Source organism: Geotrypetes seraphini, chromosome 12, assembly GCF_902459505.1.
Source record: "Geotrypetes seraphini chromosome 12, aGeoSer1.1, whole genome shotgun sequence".
Lineage (NCBI taxonomy): Eukaryota > Metazoa > Chordata > Amphibia > Gymnophiona > Dermophiidae > Geotrypetes > Geotrypetes seraphini.
Genome location: NC_047095.1, coordinates 12,166,186 through 12,184,577, shown reverse-complemented (window position 1 = coordinate 12,184,577; position 18,392 = coordinate 12,166,186). Strand labels below are relative to the sequence as shown.

Here is an 18,392-nt window from a genome sequence, read left to right as displayed (position 1 = left end):
AATCTGTTGAAATCTAATTTAGAAAATGCAATTTATAAAATACCTTTTATTTGCTATGGTCCGTTAAACTCATTATTTGGTTGTATACTTACCAGTTTACCTCTTTTAAATTCACTGAACCATGTTCCTGGATTTTCTTTTGGCCATGATGCAATTCTGACCTAATGGAAAGTTAGAATAAGAACTGTGAAAATTGAGTAAAGCTTCAGCCATCTATTTCAATACTTCTTGATTTAGGGGCCCTTTTACTAAAGTTAGAGCGCATGAGATGCCATGTAGTCCATTTTACATCTATTGTTATGTTATGTTAATCAGGTTCTCTATTCCGCCTTTACCTATTCAGTTCAAGGTCAGATTACAGGAGGTTGGGTCAGTTACCTAGGAAGGTACAATGAACAGTTTGACATGGACATTTCATAGGGCTGCTAGTACAGGTAGTACAGTATAATTATTAATATAGTTAGGTCATAGTTACAAATACATAGTTACAAGTACAAGAAGGTCATTGTTGTCTCTTCATTTTGTCCCAGGAGTTGCATTAGACAGTTTAAAAATGGGCTTTTACAATTACCATTTCAGGTACTTCAGAGTTAGCTCCCTATCTTGGAACAGAAATGCTTTTAAATGTTTTCTGAACCTGAGATAGTGGTCACAAGATCATAGTGTAAGCAGTAGTCGGTTCCAGCATTTTGCTAATTGATATTGGATGGATAAGGTAATTTGCCTGGCAAACTTTATATTGTTGCATGCTGGGAATTTTAAGTGGAAAAGATTTCTGATAGAATATCTGCTGGAGGAACCCTGGAGGGAGTCGGGGGGTCATTCTTAGCAGTTAGCACACTTGGTTTCCCCTTCAGTTTGTGAACATCAACTAATCTGAGTAGGATATGTTCCTTTGCATACACAGGGGCCACTAAGCTTTGTTAGACGCTAACGCACAAGCCTATCATAACAAAAATGGCCTAACACAGAACATGCTGAAGTTTTCTGCATTAGTTTTGCTATATGCATGCAGCTTTTGTTTTTGTTAAGAGGGGGAATGTCAAAGGTGGAGAATGGGTACGGAACCATTATTCAGCTAGTGCATTGACATTGATACACACTAACCAACATTATCTTTAATTTTTACTGGCTCCCGCACATGTGAAAAACATTTTCCCCTGAATTTTATAAACAGCGCAAAAAATTGTGCATGCAAATTTGGTAACGGGCTCAATTTGCAAGTCCATTCTAAAAATGGGCTCAGAGCATGGAAAAGTCCTGTGTAAGAATATGCTAAGCTCATTTCTTAGAGCAGCTTGGTAAAGGGCCCATAGTTTGGTTTCCTCTATTTCTTATACTTTTTGTTTTTTTTACTGGTTTAATATTTTGGAAACATGTTTACTTTTATTTTTAATTATGATATTCTAGAAATAAAAAAAGGTTTTAAAAAAAAGTAAAATCATAGAATGACATTTTTTTGAGAAATTGCCAAATATGTATTGTTAAATATATAACTGTAGAACAGTATTTATCACCTACCCCTAGTAACTGATCAATATTTACATAAAATCAAAGGATGCTGAAGAGAATTGAATGACTGCATTGTATATGCTTAGCTTAATTAAGAGATCACAGTTTACATATGACTCAAGTTCTCTGTTATCACAATGGAACAAATTGTCATTGTTGATGACTAGAGATAAAGCAACTAATATGAGATTAGTCTGACCCACTTCAGAAGCGGAAAAAGTTTTTAGTTCAGATTTTCTGAGTTCAGCAGGAATCAAATGCCGTTGGCTTGAATCTCATACAATTTTAAATCTCTTTTATTTTTTATAAATTTTATAATTTTCCTCACCCTTTCCCTTCATTTCTTCCCACTGTTTTTTTTTCTTTACTATAAAATTTTAATTTTCTTCCATATTTCCCTTTTGTTTAATTCCTTCTTCCCGACTTAGTATGCCTGTCCTTGTATTGTCTGCTCTAGTATTGTCTTTACCCATTATTTTATTTCTGATTTTAATTGTACAATGCTTTGAAATATATTGTAAAGCATTTTATTTCATTTTAAATAAACTATAGTCATTATTTAAGAAAAAAACATGACTATCTTTGAGAAAAGGTGACTAAAGAAATAGATTCAAACTGTTGAAAATGGCAGATTTGTCATGCCATGGGTCCATAAACAGTCTGAAAAAGTTATATGTTTTGTAACTTTTTTTTTCACATAAAAGGTTGGTAGATTGGACTGCTGTATGACAAACTGATTCCTCTAACAGGATTCATTTTTTGTTTCTGGTGATTTTAGTCACTTTTTCCCAGAGATGAACAAAAATAAATCTAAAAAAGTTAGTGGAAAACTCAGAAATCATGAGGACGTCATTAACTAGAAAAGAAAAAAAAAGTTGAAGTTTTCTGCATTAGTTTAGATCACATAGTTTAGAGCTGTGTCACCTGAATTCAACGTTTATCTCAAATTCTTGACTTCTGAGGTTGATCAGGGTCAGGAATGAGGCAGGCCTGGATTGGGTATAGGCAACAGAGGTATTTGCCTAGGGAATCAAATACTTAGACCAAAGAAAAGTGTGTTCCCACTTACTGCAGGGCTATGTGTAAGAGAACACTGTCATGGCACTCCACACCATGCCTCTACATGATTTCTGCTTCTATAACCTCTTGATCTCTGTTTCTTAATCTGCACTCTGATTGCAGGATTCTGGAAGACCTAGTACATAACTCCTGGCCAATTACTGTTAGTGCATTTGCTGGCCTAATATAAGCAGCACAGAATATTTCAATGGTTTATTTATTTTTAGTATTCATTTATCACTTATAGCCTAAGTGGTTTACATTCAGAGTACTCAAGCATTTTCCCCTATCTGTCCCGGTGGGCTCACACTCTACCTAATGTACCTAGGACAATGGGAGATTAAGGGCTCCTTTTACAAAGGCGCACTAGCGGTTTGACGTGTGTAATAGCACGTGCTAAACCGCCGGACGCGCTAGCCGCTACCGCCTCCTCTTGAGCAGGCAGTAGTTTTTGGCCAGCGCGGGGGTTAGCGCGTGATGAAAAGCCACGCGCGTTAACCCCGCTAGCACGGCTTTGTAAAAGGAGCCCTAACTAACTTGCCCAGGGTTACAAGGAGCAGCATGTGATTTGAACCTATAACCTCAGGGTGTTGAGACTGTGGCTCTAACCACTGAACCATACACTCCCCTATAAAGCATTTATATGGGCTGTACCTGCTGCTGACTGGGTAAGTATTTGTGAATATTGTCCCCCCCCCTTAAAAAATATGAAGTCAAACCACCTAATATTCAAAGCTATTTAATAGCTCCTGGCTGGTTAAATAGTGTTTGGCTGGTTGAGAGCTAATATTCAGCAGTAGATGGCAGCTGATTTTAAATGGTGATTGGTTATGCTTAGCGGCTAATTCATGCCATGCAAATAGCTGTTCTATCTTTGCCTGCTATTAGCAAACCAGCCAGAGCTTAAAATCAACTTAGCTAACTAAGTTTCAGCCAGCCAAAAATAGACCGGATAACCAATGCCAGTCATCGGAAATAACCCGGCATTAAATATCAGGGCTCAGTGTCAACCATGGGAGTTAGCCGGTCTCCCTCCTGCGGACTCAATATCAGCCACAAAATATTTTTGACTGGATGTAGAGAATGTCCTGAGCTGCAAATATCTAATTGTCTATTTATGTGGCTCATGAATTTGTTAGAAACAGAGACAAGAACAGTCTGATCTTTTATGCAATTCCTATGTTTAACATTATGGGGCTCATAATCAACACTTTAAAATGGCCAAAAACCAGCCTAAGTTGACACTTGGACATCCTAATAGCAGGGACGTCCAAGTGCCGATAATCAAAACCATGTTTCGAGCCAATCAGGGCCTTTGGCCCCTCCCACTGCATCCCAAAATGCATTGGGAGGGGGATGCCCCGTCATTTGCAGCACACAGCCCTCTAGGCAGGAGGGAGGGAGCTTCTCTCTTGACATTTTCTCATCCATGGATGTGGGAAGGAGGCCCAGGAATGTTGGGAAGGTGGGGGGTGGGGATGTAAGGGGAGATTTTGGATATCAAGGGCATGGGGATGTCAGGGGATGTCGGAGGAGGTCCTAGATTGTCAGGGAGATGTGGGGGATGTCAGGGGAAGTAGAAGAGGTCCGGGGATGTCAGGGGGAGGGGTGTAGGACTCTGCAGCTCAGCTGATCCTGGTAGGGGGAATCCTCATAGGCTGAACCGCCAGGAATCCCCAAAACTGACTTAGCTGATGAGGATTCTTTCTGTCGCGATCAGAAAAGGTAGTTGGTGGGTATGTCTACAAAACTTGCTTTTGTATGTTTTTCACGTGGACGCTTTTATTTTTGAAAATGGGCAATAAATGGAGATGTCATAAGGACCAAAATTTATAGTTAGCTCACTTTCAAAAATAAAAGATAGATGTTTGGCAGCTTTGAAAATGGACATTTTTCATAATGGGTTTGTGGACGTTTTGCACAAAACGTCCAACCTCAGACTAAGGGCTCCTTTTATCAAGGTGCGGTAGGCGGTTAACGCGCGGAATACCGCGCGTTCAACCGCCTGCCGCGCTAGTCGCTAACGCCTCCATTGAAGAGATGTTAGGTTTTTGGCTTGCCGCGGGGGTTAGCGTGTGATGAAATGTCCGACGCACTAACCCCCGTAGCGCACCTTGATAAAAGGAGCCCTAAGGCACACTTTAGATTATGCCCCTCCATGTCTGGTAAATCATAATTATAGAAAAAGAATTCTTATTTGAATAGTACTATTACTATTGTTAATACAGCAGAAAAAGCAGCATGTCAGGTTCAACAAAATAGTTTTGGCAGTGAAAAATGCAATTACATGAAGGTCTAAGAGACAAATATATAAAAATGACAGTAGTACTTACGCCTTCTGACTTCTTGTCTGCAAAGATACATGTCTCGCCCCCTGCCGTGAAGTTGCAATAAACTTTAAAGGAATCTCCAGTGCATCCCTGATTAGGATCAATCCAATATTCCCCTGAAATGTATCAAATATGTTAGAAATAAAATATTATCTCTTGCATTGAAAATTATTTAGTGGCAGTCTGCCATCTAGGTGCATTTTGATGATGTAACATGATGTCAAGATTGTGCATCAGACACGTTCACTTGCGCTGAACTACAAGCCATTTTCTGTGAGTAGTGTATTTCTTTTAGGGCCTCTTCTATCAAACTCTTTACCCACCCTCCCAATAGAAGGTTTAGTATATATATATATATTTACTTAAACAATGCACATTTTGGCCCTGATTCTCTAAAAGTGCGTCCCGATTTTAGGCAGCTGTAGGCGTCCTACAGCTGTCTAATCAGCCAATCGGGATGCACGTTTTTTTAAAAAAAATGCTCCCCAGGCAGGCTGCCTATATTGAAGGCGAGGCCCGCAAGACACCTAGGCCCTGATTCTGTATAGGACGCCCGGGAGAGGCGTCCTATTCAGAATCGGCCTAAACTAAACCCCGATTCTGTAACCGGCGTCCATGTTACAGACGCGGGTTAGAGAATCGGGTTAGATTAGACACGGCCCGCTACACTTATCGCGGCAAGGGATCTCTCTGCCGCTATAAGTATAGCGGGCTGTGGCCCCCTGACCGATCGCTGGCAGGAGGGTGCCCAAACCCTCCTGCCCGAAGACGCACCCCTCTCCCCGACACTACCGACCGCCCCTCCCCCACTACCAACCGCCCCCCCCCGACATTACTGATCTCCCCCCCGACAATATCGTTCGCTGACAGGAGGGTGCCCAATCCCTCCTGCCCGAAGACGCACCCCCCCGGCACTAACAACCCCCACTCCACCAAACCTGTTCTTACAGATGGGTCTTGCACGTCGAGCAAACAGGCACGCCTCGTCGAAATGAGGCAGGCCCACCCCTTCCCGGCCCATCCCGCCGAAGCCTAAGGCCTGATTGGCCCAGGCTCTAGAAGCCTGGACCAATCAGGCCTTAGGAATAGCGGGTCCGCCCATCCCTACTAAGTCTAAGGTCTGATTGGCCAATCAGGCCTTAGATTAAATGGGGATGGGCGGACCCACTATGCCTAAGGCCTGATTGGTCCAGGCTTCTAGAGCCTGGGCCAATCAGGCCTTAGGCTTCGGCGGGATGGGCCGGGAAGGGACGGGCCCGCCTCATTTTGACGAGGCGTGCCTGCTTGCTCGACGTGCAAGACCCATCTGTAAGAACAGGTTTGGTGGAGTGGGGGTTGTTAGCGCCGGGGGGGGGTGCGTCTTCGGGCAGGAGGGATTGGGCACCCTCCTGCCAGCGACCGATATTGTCGGGGGGGGGATCGGTAGTGTCGGGGGGGGCGGTCGGTAGTGTCGGGGAGGGGGTGCGTCTTCGGGCAGGAGGGTTTGGGCACCCTCCTGCCAGTGATTGGTCAGGGGCCACGGCCCGCTATACTTATAGCGGCAGAGAGATCCCTTGCCGCGATAAGTATAGCGGCCGCGTCTACTTACAATGTAGACCAGCATTTTGCTGGCCTACATTTTTAAGCTTCTCATCTACTAGGGAGACGCGTAGGGCCGCCTAGGTTCAGCCTAAGGCCCGCCTAAGGCCCTTAGACGAGCTTAGGCATCTTGCGGGTCTCCCTAGGCTCCCGGAGGCACCTTCAGGCCTGCCTGGGGAGCATTTTTTTTTTAAAAACGTGCATCCCGATTGGCTGATTAGACAGCTGTAGGACGTCTACAGCTGCCTAAAATCGGGACGCACTTTTAGAGAATCAGGGCCTTTATGTACATATAAAATGTGCATTGTTTAAGTAAATCATTATTAAACATATTTTGAGCATAAAATCAACCTGGAGTCCTCTTTAGCTGAAAAATAAAAGACCCATTCAGCTATATGAGGCTGCATCAAGCACGCCTAAGGGACACCTAAGTCATGTCCATCTAAGTTGCACCTAAATAGAGCCCAAAATACCTAGTTTTACAGTTCACATGCAATTTAGCAGCTGAGTGTGTGGTGCAGTCGGTCGGTCGGTCGACTCGCAATGGGAGGGTCAGTGAGGTCGGCTGCACAGCGGCGGTAGTGGCGGGGGGGGGGGGAGAGATGGAAACATGCTTCTCGAGGGTTATACTGCAAAGGGGGATGGGAGGGAGGCAGGCAGGCAGGCTGGTGTGTGGGACAAAGTCTGGAAAGCAGTGAGGGGGACGTAGGAAGGGGCACTGAGGGCACTAAGGACATAGGAGGCACTAAGGACATGGGAAGGAGGCACTGGGGACACTAAGGACACGGGCAATAAGGACATGGGAAGGAGGCACTGGGGGCAATAAGGACATGGGAAGGAGGCACTGGGGGCACTAAGGACATGGGAAGGAGGCACTAAGGACCTAGGAAGAGGCACTAAGGACATAGGAAGGAGCACTGAGGGCACTAAGGACATAGGAAGGGGTACTAAAGACATAGGAAGAGGCACTAAGGACATAGGAAGGAGGCACTGAAGGCACTAAGGACATAGGAGGCATTGAGGGCACTAAGGACATAGGATGGGACACTATGGACATAGGAAGGGGCCACGGAGAGACAGGCAGGCAGGGCGCAATATAGAAATACAGGCAGGCAGGGAGCCAGGGAGACACAGACAGAAAGAATGACAGACAGACAGCGTCCAAGAATAGAGAGAGACAAAGAAAAAAAAAAACCAGACAGACAGACATCTACTCTAACACTAGTAATATTATATTTCCTTAATGGAATGTACAGTTTCACTGAGGCCTTTTCCTCCTTGTACTAGAATTGTTAAATAGTGGTGTAAGCCTAGACATATTATTGTTAATTAATTAATTAACAGCAGCAGTGGGAGAGGGCAGTGTGCTTATTGGTTTTTCAGCACGCTTGGGCTGGATACCACTGGCCACTGGTGTAAAAATTGTTTAAAAAATTCAGGCAAAAAGAGAAGCTGGAGTAGTTTTGGTGGTAGGAGGGTGGAGTCAGTGTTGAATTACATGTGTAAATTTATATATTACTCTACCCAAAGTGTATGGGGCTCTTTTACTAAACTGTTAAGTGCTGATGCATGCTTAAGAGGGGGAAAAAGCTTGCCACAAAATGTGTTAAAGCATTTTTCTGTAATTTGTCTCTCAGTGAATGACAATTGTGCATTATTTTTTTTTTTTTTGGGGGGGGGTAATTTTTTGGGGGAACAGAGCATGCCATGGACAGGGAATGGACCTGGAAGTGTTATTCACCTAGTGCATTCATATTAGTGTATACTAATTGGATAATGCAGAGTTAATGTGAGATCAGTTAGCACTTCCTAAACAAGAAATGGTAAGGTCTCCCCCATTTAAAAAATAAATAAATAACCCCACCTTTAACCAAACCATGGTAGAAGTTTCTACCGTGGGCCGAAGCGGTAAATGCTCTTCCGCAGCTTCGATGCTCATAGGAATTCTATGAGTGTAAGAGCAGCGTCAGAGCATTTAGCACTCTGGGCCATGGTAAAAGCCTCTATCACGGCTTAGTAAAAAGGAGAGAGAGGGAAATAAATAAATATATTTGTTTGAAGTCCTACACACTACTGGAAAAATGAATGTAGGACCTAGAAAAAAAATTTTTAAATACGAGTGCCTTAAATATGGACTTATTGTGTAGGAAATTCCTTCATTAAAATGCAGTAAGCATATATTTTAGTGTGTTTTAGTAAAAAGGGTCCCTTAATTAGATAAACTAGAGAAACTGCCCTCCCTTTTATGATGCCACCCTAGTAGCTGCTGTGCAGCACAAGACCCGAAGCCCTTTAAATCTCTATGGTCTTCAGGAAAGTTACCACAGCGTCAGATGTTAGTGTGGTTTTGTAAAGGGGGAGGGGCTAATTTGGCCTATACTAACTAAACTAAACTAAACCTTAGGTTTGTATACCGCATCATCTCTACATTCGCAAAGCTCGACACGGTTAACAGGAGTTAGGGTAGAAAGGAACTCCAGAGGAGGGAAGGATGAAGAGGAAATTTAGAGGACTAGAATAATCAGAGAGGGAGGAAGAGTTACATTTTTGAGAATAACCAGGTTTTCAGATGTTTACGGAAGAGTTGGAGAGAGCTCTGATTCCTAAGAGGGGAGGTAACGTTGTTCCAGAGCTCAGTGATTCTAAAAGGGAGGGAGGAACCTAGTTTTCCTACAAGGGAGACGCCTTTTAGAGAGGGAAAGGAGAGTTTCAGTTTTTGGGTGGATCTGGTGGAATTGGGGTTAGAGGAATTTCAAGAAAGAGGAATAAAGGGGGGGGGGGAAGATGCCGTGTAGGATCTTGAAAGTAAGGCAGACACATTTGAAGTGGACTCTGGAGATTATTGGAAGCCAGTGGAGCTTGGACAAAAGCGGTGAGATGTGGTCGAATTTGCTTTTTGTGAAGATAAGCTTAGCAGCAGCATTCTGAATCCGCTGGAGTCTTTTGAAGATTTTTCTTTGTTAGGCTTAGGTAGATAGAGTTGCAATAGTCCAGTATGGAAAGGATGGTGGATTGGACAAGGACGGCAAAGTGTTTTTGATAGAAACAGGTCCTCACTTTCCTCAGCATGTGAAGGCTGAAGAAACATTTTTTTATTAGGGGGTTGAGGTGATCATTGAAGGAAAGTGTGGAGTCAATGATGACTCCCAGAATTTTACTTGAGTATTCAAGATGCAGAGTGGGGCCAGAGGACAGAGGGATGGAGGTGGACAGTTGGTCCAGTTTTGGGCCGAGCCATAGAAGTTTTGTTTTGGATTCGTTCAGTTTCATCTGCACAGTGTGGGCGCAGGATTGAAGGTTCGATATACATGAGGATATATTCGCAGAGAGGTTGGTGAGGTTCCGGTCGGTCTCAAGGAGGACAAAGATGTCATCTGCGTAAGTGTAAAGTGTTTCAAGGGGAGAGAGATGGAGGAGTTTAAGGGAGGACATATAAATGTTGAAAGGATAGGGGAGAGAGGTGAGCCTTGTGGGACTCCACAGATCGGGTTCCAGGGGGAGGAAGAAGTGCCCTTCATGTTGACTGTGTAGGAGCGGGAGCCTAAGAACTTCAAGAACCAGTCAAGGACTGTGGAGTTAATGCCTCTCTCGGTGAGTTGGTAAAGTAGGATATCATGATGGACGACATCAAAAGCTGCAGAGAGGTCGAATTGAAGAAGGACGAGAATGGAGATGTTGAACTAATAAACGTAGTACTTAAAACCATGGCAATATTAAAGGCGAAAACTAATATGATCTATCTATATATATAAATCATCAATTAGGATTGCAGCAACAATTATAGGAGAAAAAAAAGGCCTCAGCCTTTATGGAGTTAATCAAATCTGCAGGAAGATTGAACTGCATTTATTAATATGAATGAATAAGCCGGATAACTGAAGAACAGCTAAAAGACTATCTAAGATAAGTGGAAGAATATTAAAAAAATATGTAAAACTGTTTGGATGTTTATAAGCACAGTGATATATAGCACAAATTACTCGGATTTGTGAAAAATCAATAATATAATGAAACACACTTTCACAAGAAAAAACCAACAATGTCATGTAAAGAATGTAGGCAGTGCTGCTTTAGTTCCAGGGAGAAAGTTCAGACTGAACTGGAGGAAAAGCCTCAGACAAAAGCCCTCCCATCACCACAATGGTGGATAGAGGTGGTAGGGTGGTAACCTCACTGGCAAAAACCTCCGTTATACTCCCAACGTAATAAACTATAAGCAGGGCTGTCTATGCTTGATGCTTGTACCGATCAATTGAGATAAGTGGAAAGTTTTTTCTTCTATCAAGCATAGACAGCCCTGCTTATAGTTTATTACGTTGGGAGTATAACGGAGGTTTTTGCCAGTGAGGTTACCACCCTACCACCTCCATCCACCATTGTGGTGGTGGGAGGGCTTTTGTCTGAGGCTTTTCCTCTAGTTCAGTCTGAACTTTCTCCCTGGAACTAAAGCAGCACTGCCTACATTCTTTACATGACATTGTTGGTTTTTTCTTGTGAAAGTGTGTTTCATTATAAGCACAGTGATGCCAGTAAGAAAGGCTGAACAAATGGACCAATGAAGAGTGGAGCGAGCGATTCATATAATTCTGAAGGTCCACAAAATTTCTTGATAAGTTTTGTGAGATTTATAGATTTTGATTAGTCCATCAGAAATTGTTTGGTAACTAGTTTTACAGTGCATTCATTATTGAACACACAGAAATTTTTGGGTGGTCACACTAAAAAGCCTGTAAGTTTGCTTTGTTTAAATATAATATTCTACTTGGCACATAAACCTAAACAGTAATAACAAATGAAGCATTAAAATTTTGCATTGAAATTCCAAGCGGTTGCTGAGAAAACATCCCAAAATCTAAAGGGTTGCTTTTTTTGCCTCATCCTGTACTAAATATTTTAAGGCACATTAATGAAACAAATGTGTGTTAACTAATACACATCCATAGGTATCACATAACTTATAAACGCTCCAATTTCCCCAAAGCAAAATATGCTGCACTATAATCTTTAATTATAATAGAATGCTCTGGGCTTTCCTTCATAAAGATTTGTTTTAACAAGGGAATAGAAAGAGAACCAGTCTTTCTTGAATAAGGCCTATATTTGATGCATTTTCCATCTTAATTATAAATAGTACAAAATGACTTCATTCTTAGATCAAATAATATCATTGTTATTTCAAGCGAAAAATCTATTTTGTACTTAAAAACTAAATGGATTTAATGAGTCTTACTTTCATGTAGAAATGGGATTCTTTTCTTTTCAAAATTCACAATTTTCTGCTTTTTATTTATATATATCCAGGTAGAATTATCTCAGTACTTAGCATTTTTTATTGATTCAAGGACTAGCAGGAATGTCTCCTGTGAGACTACACCTCCGTTGTACTTCTGTCAGCATGGGTTACAACAGTGTTGACTGCCATGTTATCTGTCTCCTTAGTCTGAAGATGCTTCTATGTTGTAAAGGAGATACAGCAGGCATTCAATAAATATAAACATGATACAGGACTGTGATGGCTTTTACAGACAGCAGACTGAAATCCGCACCTACTGCAATGCCTACATGAAGCACAAGTCTGGTCCCTTACAAGTTGCTTAAATCATGAAATTATAAAAATTGCAATTTGCATCTTGGAAAATTGTCATCTCATTATTTTTAGGTTTCCCATATATCATTAACATACCGTCAGGGAATTCTGGATGGCACAACTGTAGATCTTTGCAAGTTCGGGCTGGGTTATTGTGTGTGCCCATTGGGTACTTCATGTGCTCAATGTCCTGCTTCAGAGAGTTTAGCGATCCAAAGATCTCTTCCATACCATCAGTATATTCCAGGATGTCATCACCTGCATCAGCCAGCATATCATCAGAGGACCTTCTTGACTTTTTAGATGAAAGGATTGGCAGAGGCTGTATGACATCTCCAGGGGGACCCTGAAAATTGAATACAATTTTTATAAAACCTCACTATCTTAGTTCAAGCTAAAATTTGATTAAAGAATATTTTACTAACTCCATAAAACTGTAATACTCATCACTGTATAATACTTACAGGAGGACCAGGTAATCCAGGTAAACCAGAATCACCTTTCTGACCAGCAAAACCCTACAAAGAAATGAAATATGAGGAGTACTGAAAGCCATGAAGCAGGTTTAAAGATGTGTATGCTACAGCTTTGGAGTCCGAATACTTACTGATGAACCTTTTGAGCCTTTAGATCCTTGAGGACCCTTGAAAACATAATAAAAATATAATTTATTGTTCATCTTTGCATATTAGAAAGTATGTTGAAAAATGTGCTGTATGAAGCTGAATACTAGACAATATTGTCTCATTTAGAAACAATTACTTACAGGTAAACCAGGAGGGCCAGGTGGCCCAAGAGGTCCAGAGGGGCCAGTAATACCCTACGGAAGACAGTTACACATAAAAATTTACCCTGTGTGTATATATAAACTTTAAAAAAAATATACTGAATGCTCTGTACAATAAAGGGCAATTTTAAATAATCAATGTGGGAGTTAGATGGTACGTGCTTGTGAACCCACATAACGTGTAGCTATACATCACAGATAAACTACCTGCAAGTTTCATTTTGAAAATTAGGTACAAGTTATGAAGCTATAAGATTAAAAGAAAGAAACAGAGGTAGAGAAAGGAGCATGTGAAGAGCAATGGAGACAATAGAAAACCCTTCAGATAATGAAGAGCTACATTTTCTAGGATTTGGACCATTCTACCATATCTTAAACCTATTCTTATTTAAAGATACTATTCAGTGTTTCTTTTCTAGCAAGATCAGTGTAGACCAGGGGTGTCAAAGTCCCTCCTCGAGGGCCGCAATCCAGTCGGGTTTTCAGGATTTCCCCCAATGAATATGCATGAGATCTATTAGCATACAATGAAAGCAGTGCATGCAAATAGATCTCATGCATCTTCATTGGGGGAAATCCTGAAAACCCGACTGGATTGCGGCCCTCGAGGAGGGACTTTGACACCCCTGGACTGTAGACCATGCTGTCATGCCTTCAAATTTGAAAAAAAAAATGGGTCAGTAATTTTAATACAGTCTACTGGAATGGTAAATTGTAATCTCTATATCTCTTGTGGTGCTTGAAATGTCATTACATGAATTATCCTTTATTACAGTGGATCTCTTACTGGACTCTTTCCTGGGACATGCTGAGTACTGCTTCAGGACTGCTCCTTGGTCTGGGTCTCGTTGCCTGGGATGCCATAATCAGCGCTTGAAGATAAGGAAGGGTGCTCTCTCTCTCTTGCTATTGGCTTCTAATCCCTTTCTCTTTTATCCAACTTTTATTTTTCTACTCTTCCTTTTGCTTCCTTTCCATGTACTAGTAGGATTGTCCAGAAAAACCTAAAGTTGGAAAAACTGTGTGAACTGAAGTTTTTCCCATGAACTTGATTGTGCTTGATCAGAATTTTTTAAAGCCTATTCTTGGGTCCCTCAAAGCCACTGATTATATAAAGCTCCATTTTTTCTTGGCTGTGTTGTTAACCACTTTCCTTACTGCTGAACAGTTTGTCAACACATTGAAGGTGGCTAACGACACAGAGGAGTGAGGTGTTAAACTGGTAACTGACTTTGCCACAGGCATCACCATGAAGTCTTGTTGCAAGAAGTTGAACAGCATCACAGCCTTTACCCTAATTACCTCAAGAAGACATTGATGACCAGATTCTGTAACCAGAGCCCATGTCAGTGGCTGCCTTAAAAACGGCTGCCAATCGTGTGTTGATCACTCGACAGTGCTGGTTACAGATTTGTGCCTGATTCAGCCAAGATAAGTGGCTCAAATGTAGGCCTGGAAAATTATGACCTACATTTCTGCTGCCTATCTTTGCCACTAGACCGCAGCAGCCATGAGCTGATTGTGACAGGGGAATTTATTCCCGATCAGCTGAGCCGGCAGGGCTCCTTGAAGCTGCAACTTTGGGAAGTCCTGCTGGCTGAGCTGATTGAGGAGGGGGGGAAATTCCCCCTTCCACAATCAGCTGAGCCGGCTGTGGCAGGCAGAGGACCCCCAATCGTAGGAGAGATGCCCACTCCCTCCTGCCTGACACCTGACCCCCCAACTGCGATAGGCAGGAGGGATGCCCATTCCCTCCTGCTGCCTGACACCTGAACCCGACACCCTTCCAACCATGATAGGCAGAAGGGATGCCCACTATGCATTAGGTATCCAGGCCAATGGAAATGTTTCGGATATCAGGCAAGACAAAGCATCCCTCTTGCTGATTGGGGAGGGGGGTGTCCTCTGTCCACTGCAGCTGGCTTAGCTGATTGCAGAAGGGGAATAAATAGCCCCCCCCCCCAATCAGCTGAGCCAGCTTTGGGGAGCCCTGTTGGCTCAGCTGATGGCTTCTGCGGTCTAGTAGCAAAAATAGGCAGCTGAAATGTAGATCAGGGTTTTCTAGGCCTACATTTCAGCCGCCTATCTTGACATGAATCATGGCTAGGTAGCTGCTTTAGCCCGCCTAATGTCACTTCCGGCATTGGCCATGCCTACTTTGGCGCTCTGTAGCCTAAAGTGTCTACCTAGCCATGATTTCAGCCGCCTTTTATTTAGGCGTCGGTAGGCGCTTCAACACTGCAGTTTTTTGCTGTTTCTTACGGTGTTTTTCAATTAACTTAGGCTTCGGCAGTGTGCCTACTGCCGCCTAAATTTAGGAACTGGTTATAGAATTTACCCCTGAATGCTTGAGTGTTTGAAACACCATTGGTAGATGACTACACTGAAGTGTATGGGTTTAGCTATTAATGAAGTATTTAACATTTCTGTTATTTTCCACAACAAATTGCAGATATTGAAGGTTCATACTGCTAGATCTTTTTGCTTAAAATGTCTTTTTATCGATGGATCATTGCTGAGAATGAAAACGTAAAAGTTAAAGCTATAATGCCGAGAAAGTTGCTCCATTAACAAAGCTTTATGCAATCAGTGGCTTTGAGGGACCCCAGGATGGGCTTTAAAAATGTTTTTTAAAAATTATTTTCTGATCAAACACAATCAAATTCATGGGATAAACTTCAATTCGCCCAATTTTTCCAACTTTAGGTTTTTCTGGACAACCCTAATGTACTAGCATTACGCAATCTTCTAGTGGCTTGTTTCCAAGTGGCCTAAATGCCCGTGCTTTTATGCTTGTCTTAACTGAATGATTTCCCAAGGTAAAGGGCTCCTTTTACTAAGCTGCGATAGCGTTTTTTGGTGCATGCAAAATTTCAACGTGTGCTAAACCCGCGCTACGCAGCTAGAACTAATGCCAGCTCAATGCTGGCGTTAGCATCTAGTGCATGCAGTAATTTAGCCTGCACTAAAGCGCGTGCTAAAACCACTCTTGCGGCTTCATACAAGGAGCCCATATTGTGGGTGATGATATATTACATGACTTTTTTGACCTAGTCATATAGCCCTCATATTAGAGAAATACAGTGGAACCTCGGTTTGCGAGTAACGCGGTTTGCGAGTTTTTTGCAAGACGAGCAAAACACTTAGCAAACTTTTGTCTCGTCAACCGAGCATGTTCCGATAAATGAGCACCTCCACCCACTCTAACCGGCATCGCACCCCCCGAACCGGCATTGAAAACTCCCTTCGCGAACGTCCCCCCCCCCCCCCCCACGAGAACCGCATCGCACCCCCGTGCTGGAAGCGGCATCCACCCACCCTCCCTCCCAAACATGTTCCTTACCCCATCTGCTGCTTGTGCGAGTGAAAGAAAGCTCCCGCCTCTTGCCTGGGCTGGGCCTTGAGTATCTGCGCATGCTCAAGACCTTCTGGCTCTCGTTCTCTCGAGATCTCGGAGAGAACGAGAGCCAGAAGGCCTTGAGCATGCGAATATGCTCAAGGCCCAGCCCAGGCAACAAGGCGGGAGCATTCTTTCACTTGCACAAGCATCAGATGGGGTAAGGGCTGAGCCTTGAGCATCTGCGCATGCTCAAGGCCTTCTGGCTCTCGTTCTCTCGAGATCTCGGAGAGAAAGAGAGCCTAAAGGCCTTGAGCATGCGCAGTTGCTCAAGGCCCAGCCCAGGCAACAAGGCGGGAGCATTCTTTCACTTGCACAAGCAGCAGGTGGGGTAAGGGCTGGGCCTTGAGCATCTATGCCTGCTCAAGGCCTTCTGGCTTTCGTTCTCTTGAGATCTCAGAGAGAACGAGAGCCAGAAGGCCTTGAGCATGCGCAGATGCTCAAGGCCCAGCCCAGGCAACAAGGCAGGAGCTTTCTTTAACTCGCACAAGCAGCAGATGGGGTAAGAAGCATGTTTGGGAGGGAGGGCGGACACATGCCACTTCCAGCACGGGGGTGCAATGCGGTTCTCGGGGGGAGGGGGAGATTGCAATGCCGGTTTGAGGGGTGCGATGCCGGTTAGAGCGGGGGGGAGGGGTTGATGGAGCAGCGCCGGTAGCCTCGGGGGGGGGGGGGGAGGGGGGGAGAAAGGAGAAGGTAGAACAAATCAAAGCGAGTTTCCATTCATTCCTATGGGGAAACTCGCTTTGATATACGAGTAACTTAATTTATGCATGCTTCTGGAACGAATTATGCTCGTAAACCAAGGTTCCACTTTATATAAATACTGCACCACATTTCTACATCTTACAGATTGCATTCATCAGTTATTTATATCTTAAGATAATTTTGGAACATTGCCAAAATTATTGCACTTTCAGTGAATATATCTACTCCTCAAAATATCTTCAGTTTTCTTCGATCCAATAATATACACAGTGGCCAGATAAACAAGACCTCTTACATACTTTCAAAATGTTTTGCAATTGTTTAAACATTTAGGGCTCCTTTTACTAGGGTGCGTTAGGGCTTTAATGCGCAAAATAGCATGGGCTAAATTGCCGCACGCGCTAGACCTTAACGCCAGCACTGAGCTGACGTTATTCTAGAAGCGTGCCATGCAGTGTAGCGCGCGGTAATTTCATGCGTGCGCTAAAAACGCTAGTGCACCTTAGTAAAAGGAACCCTAAGTATGACCTTTGAAAATACATTAGTCCAAACTTTCTCCTCCTTTTGTCAAGCTGTGGTAGAGGTTTTTAGCACGAGCCAGTGAGGTTAAGTGCTCCGACAATCACATGAATTCTATGGGCATCAGAGCATTTATTGAGCCAGCCTGCACCAAAACCTCTAGCACAGCTTGAGAAAGGTGGGCCGGTGGGGGGGGGGGGGGGGGTTATTAGGAATCTCACTTACCAAACACTTTGCAGCATATGCGTTATTTTGATGCAAAAAAATTTAAAAGCAATTTGATCTTCTTCGCTAAATGCCATTTTGCTAAAACAGACCTTAATAGTCATTTTTTGAATGATGTCATTTTGAAAACAGGGATCATCCAATTTTTAAATCATCTTGCAGCAACACCTTCCAATTATTGTCTTTTTTAAAAAAAATAATCATACATTTTTGGGGAGGTTATTTTGAAAAATGTGTGTGTGGACGGAATCCTGTTTTTTTCCAGACACTTGTACTGATATTCAGACCACCACCTGGCTACTTCCTGCAGTCTGCGGCGATCCCGAATATTCAATGCCACTGGCTCTATCCGACTACTGGCATTGAATATCTGGACCCAAGTTCACTGTCTTGGACTTAGCTAGCCAAGAGCAGAGCCACAAAAGACCTGCTTTTTAGGTGGGTCTATCCAGTGCCATAGTAAGAGGGGGCAGGAGGACTGCCCTGGGTGCCATCTTGGTAGGGGAGCTGACATATATCTAATTGCTAGCCTTAGCCAGCCAATCACTAAAAACTGGTGGTAACCGGCTATGTCGCACAACTTTGCCAAATACTGGCCAATCTGGCAAACCAGATAGACAGTGGGAGATAGCTGGTTATCTCCTGCTGAATATCGATGGATAACTGGCTCAATGGCCAGTGTTCCTGGCC

General features: G+C 43.2%; 1 protein-coding gene across 1 annotated transcript in view; it reads right to left on the bottom strand.

The window, feature by feature from the left end:
• Positions 1-18,392, bottom strand: part of COL11A1 (collagen type XI alpha 1 chain) — a 528,076-nt gene that overhangs the window by 12,534 nt on the left and 497,150 nt on the right. The window contains exons 60-65 of the mRNA XM_033916645.1: positions 12,833-12,886; positions 12,674-12,709; positions 12,531-12,584; positions 12,163-12,412; positions 4,905-5,017; positions 93-161 (exon numbers count right to left, since the gene is read on the bottom strand). Coding sequence (XP_033772536.1) covers positions 93-161; positions 4,905-5,017; positions 12,163-12,412; positions 12,531-12,584; positions 12,674-12,709; positions 12,833-12,886 — 576 coding nt within the window. The remainder of the gene's footprint in view (positions 1-92; positions 162-4,904; positions 5,018-12,162; positions 12,413-12,530; positions 12,585-12,673; positions 12,710-12,832; positions 12,887-18,392) is intronic.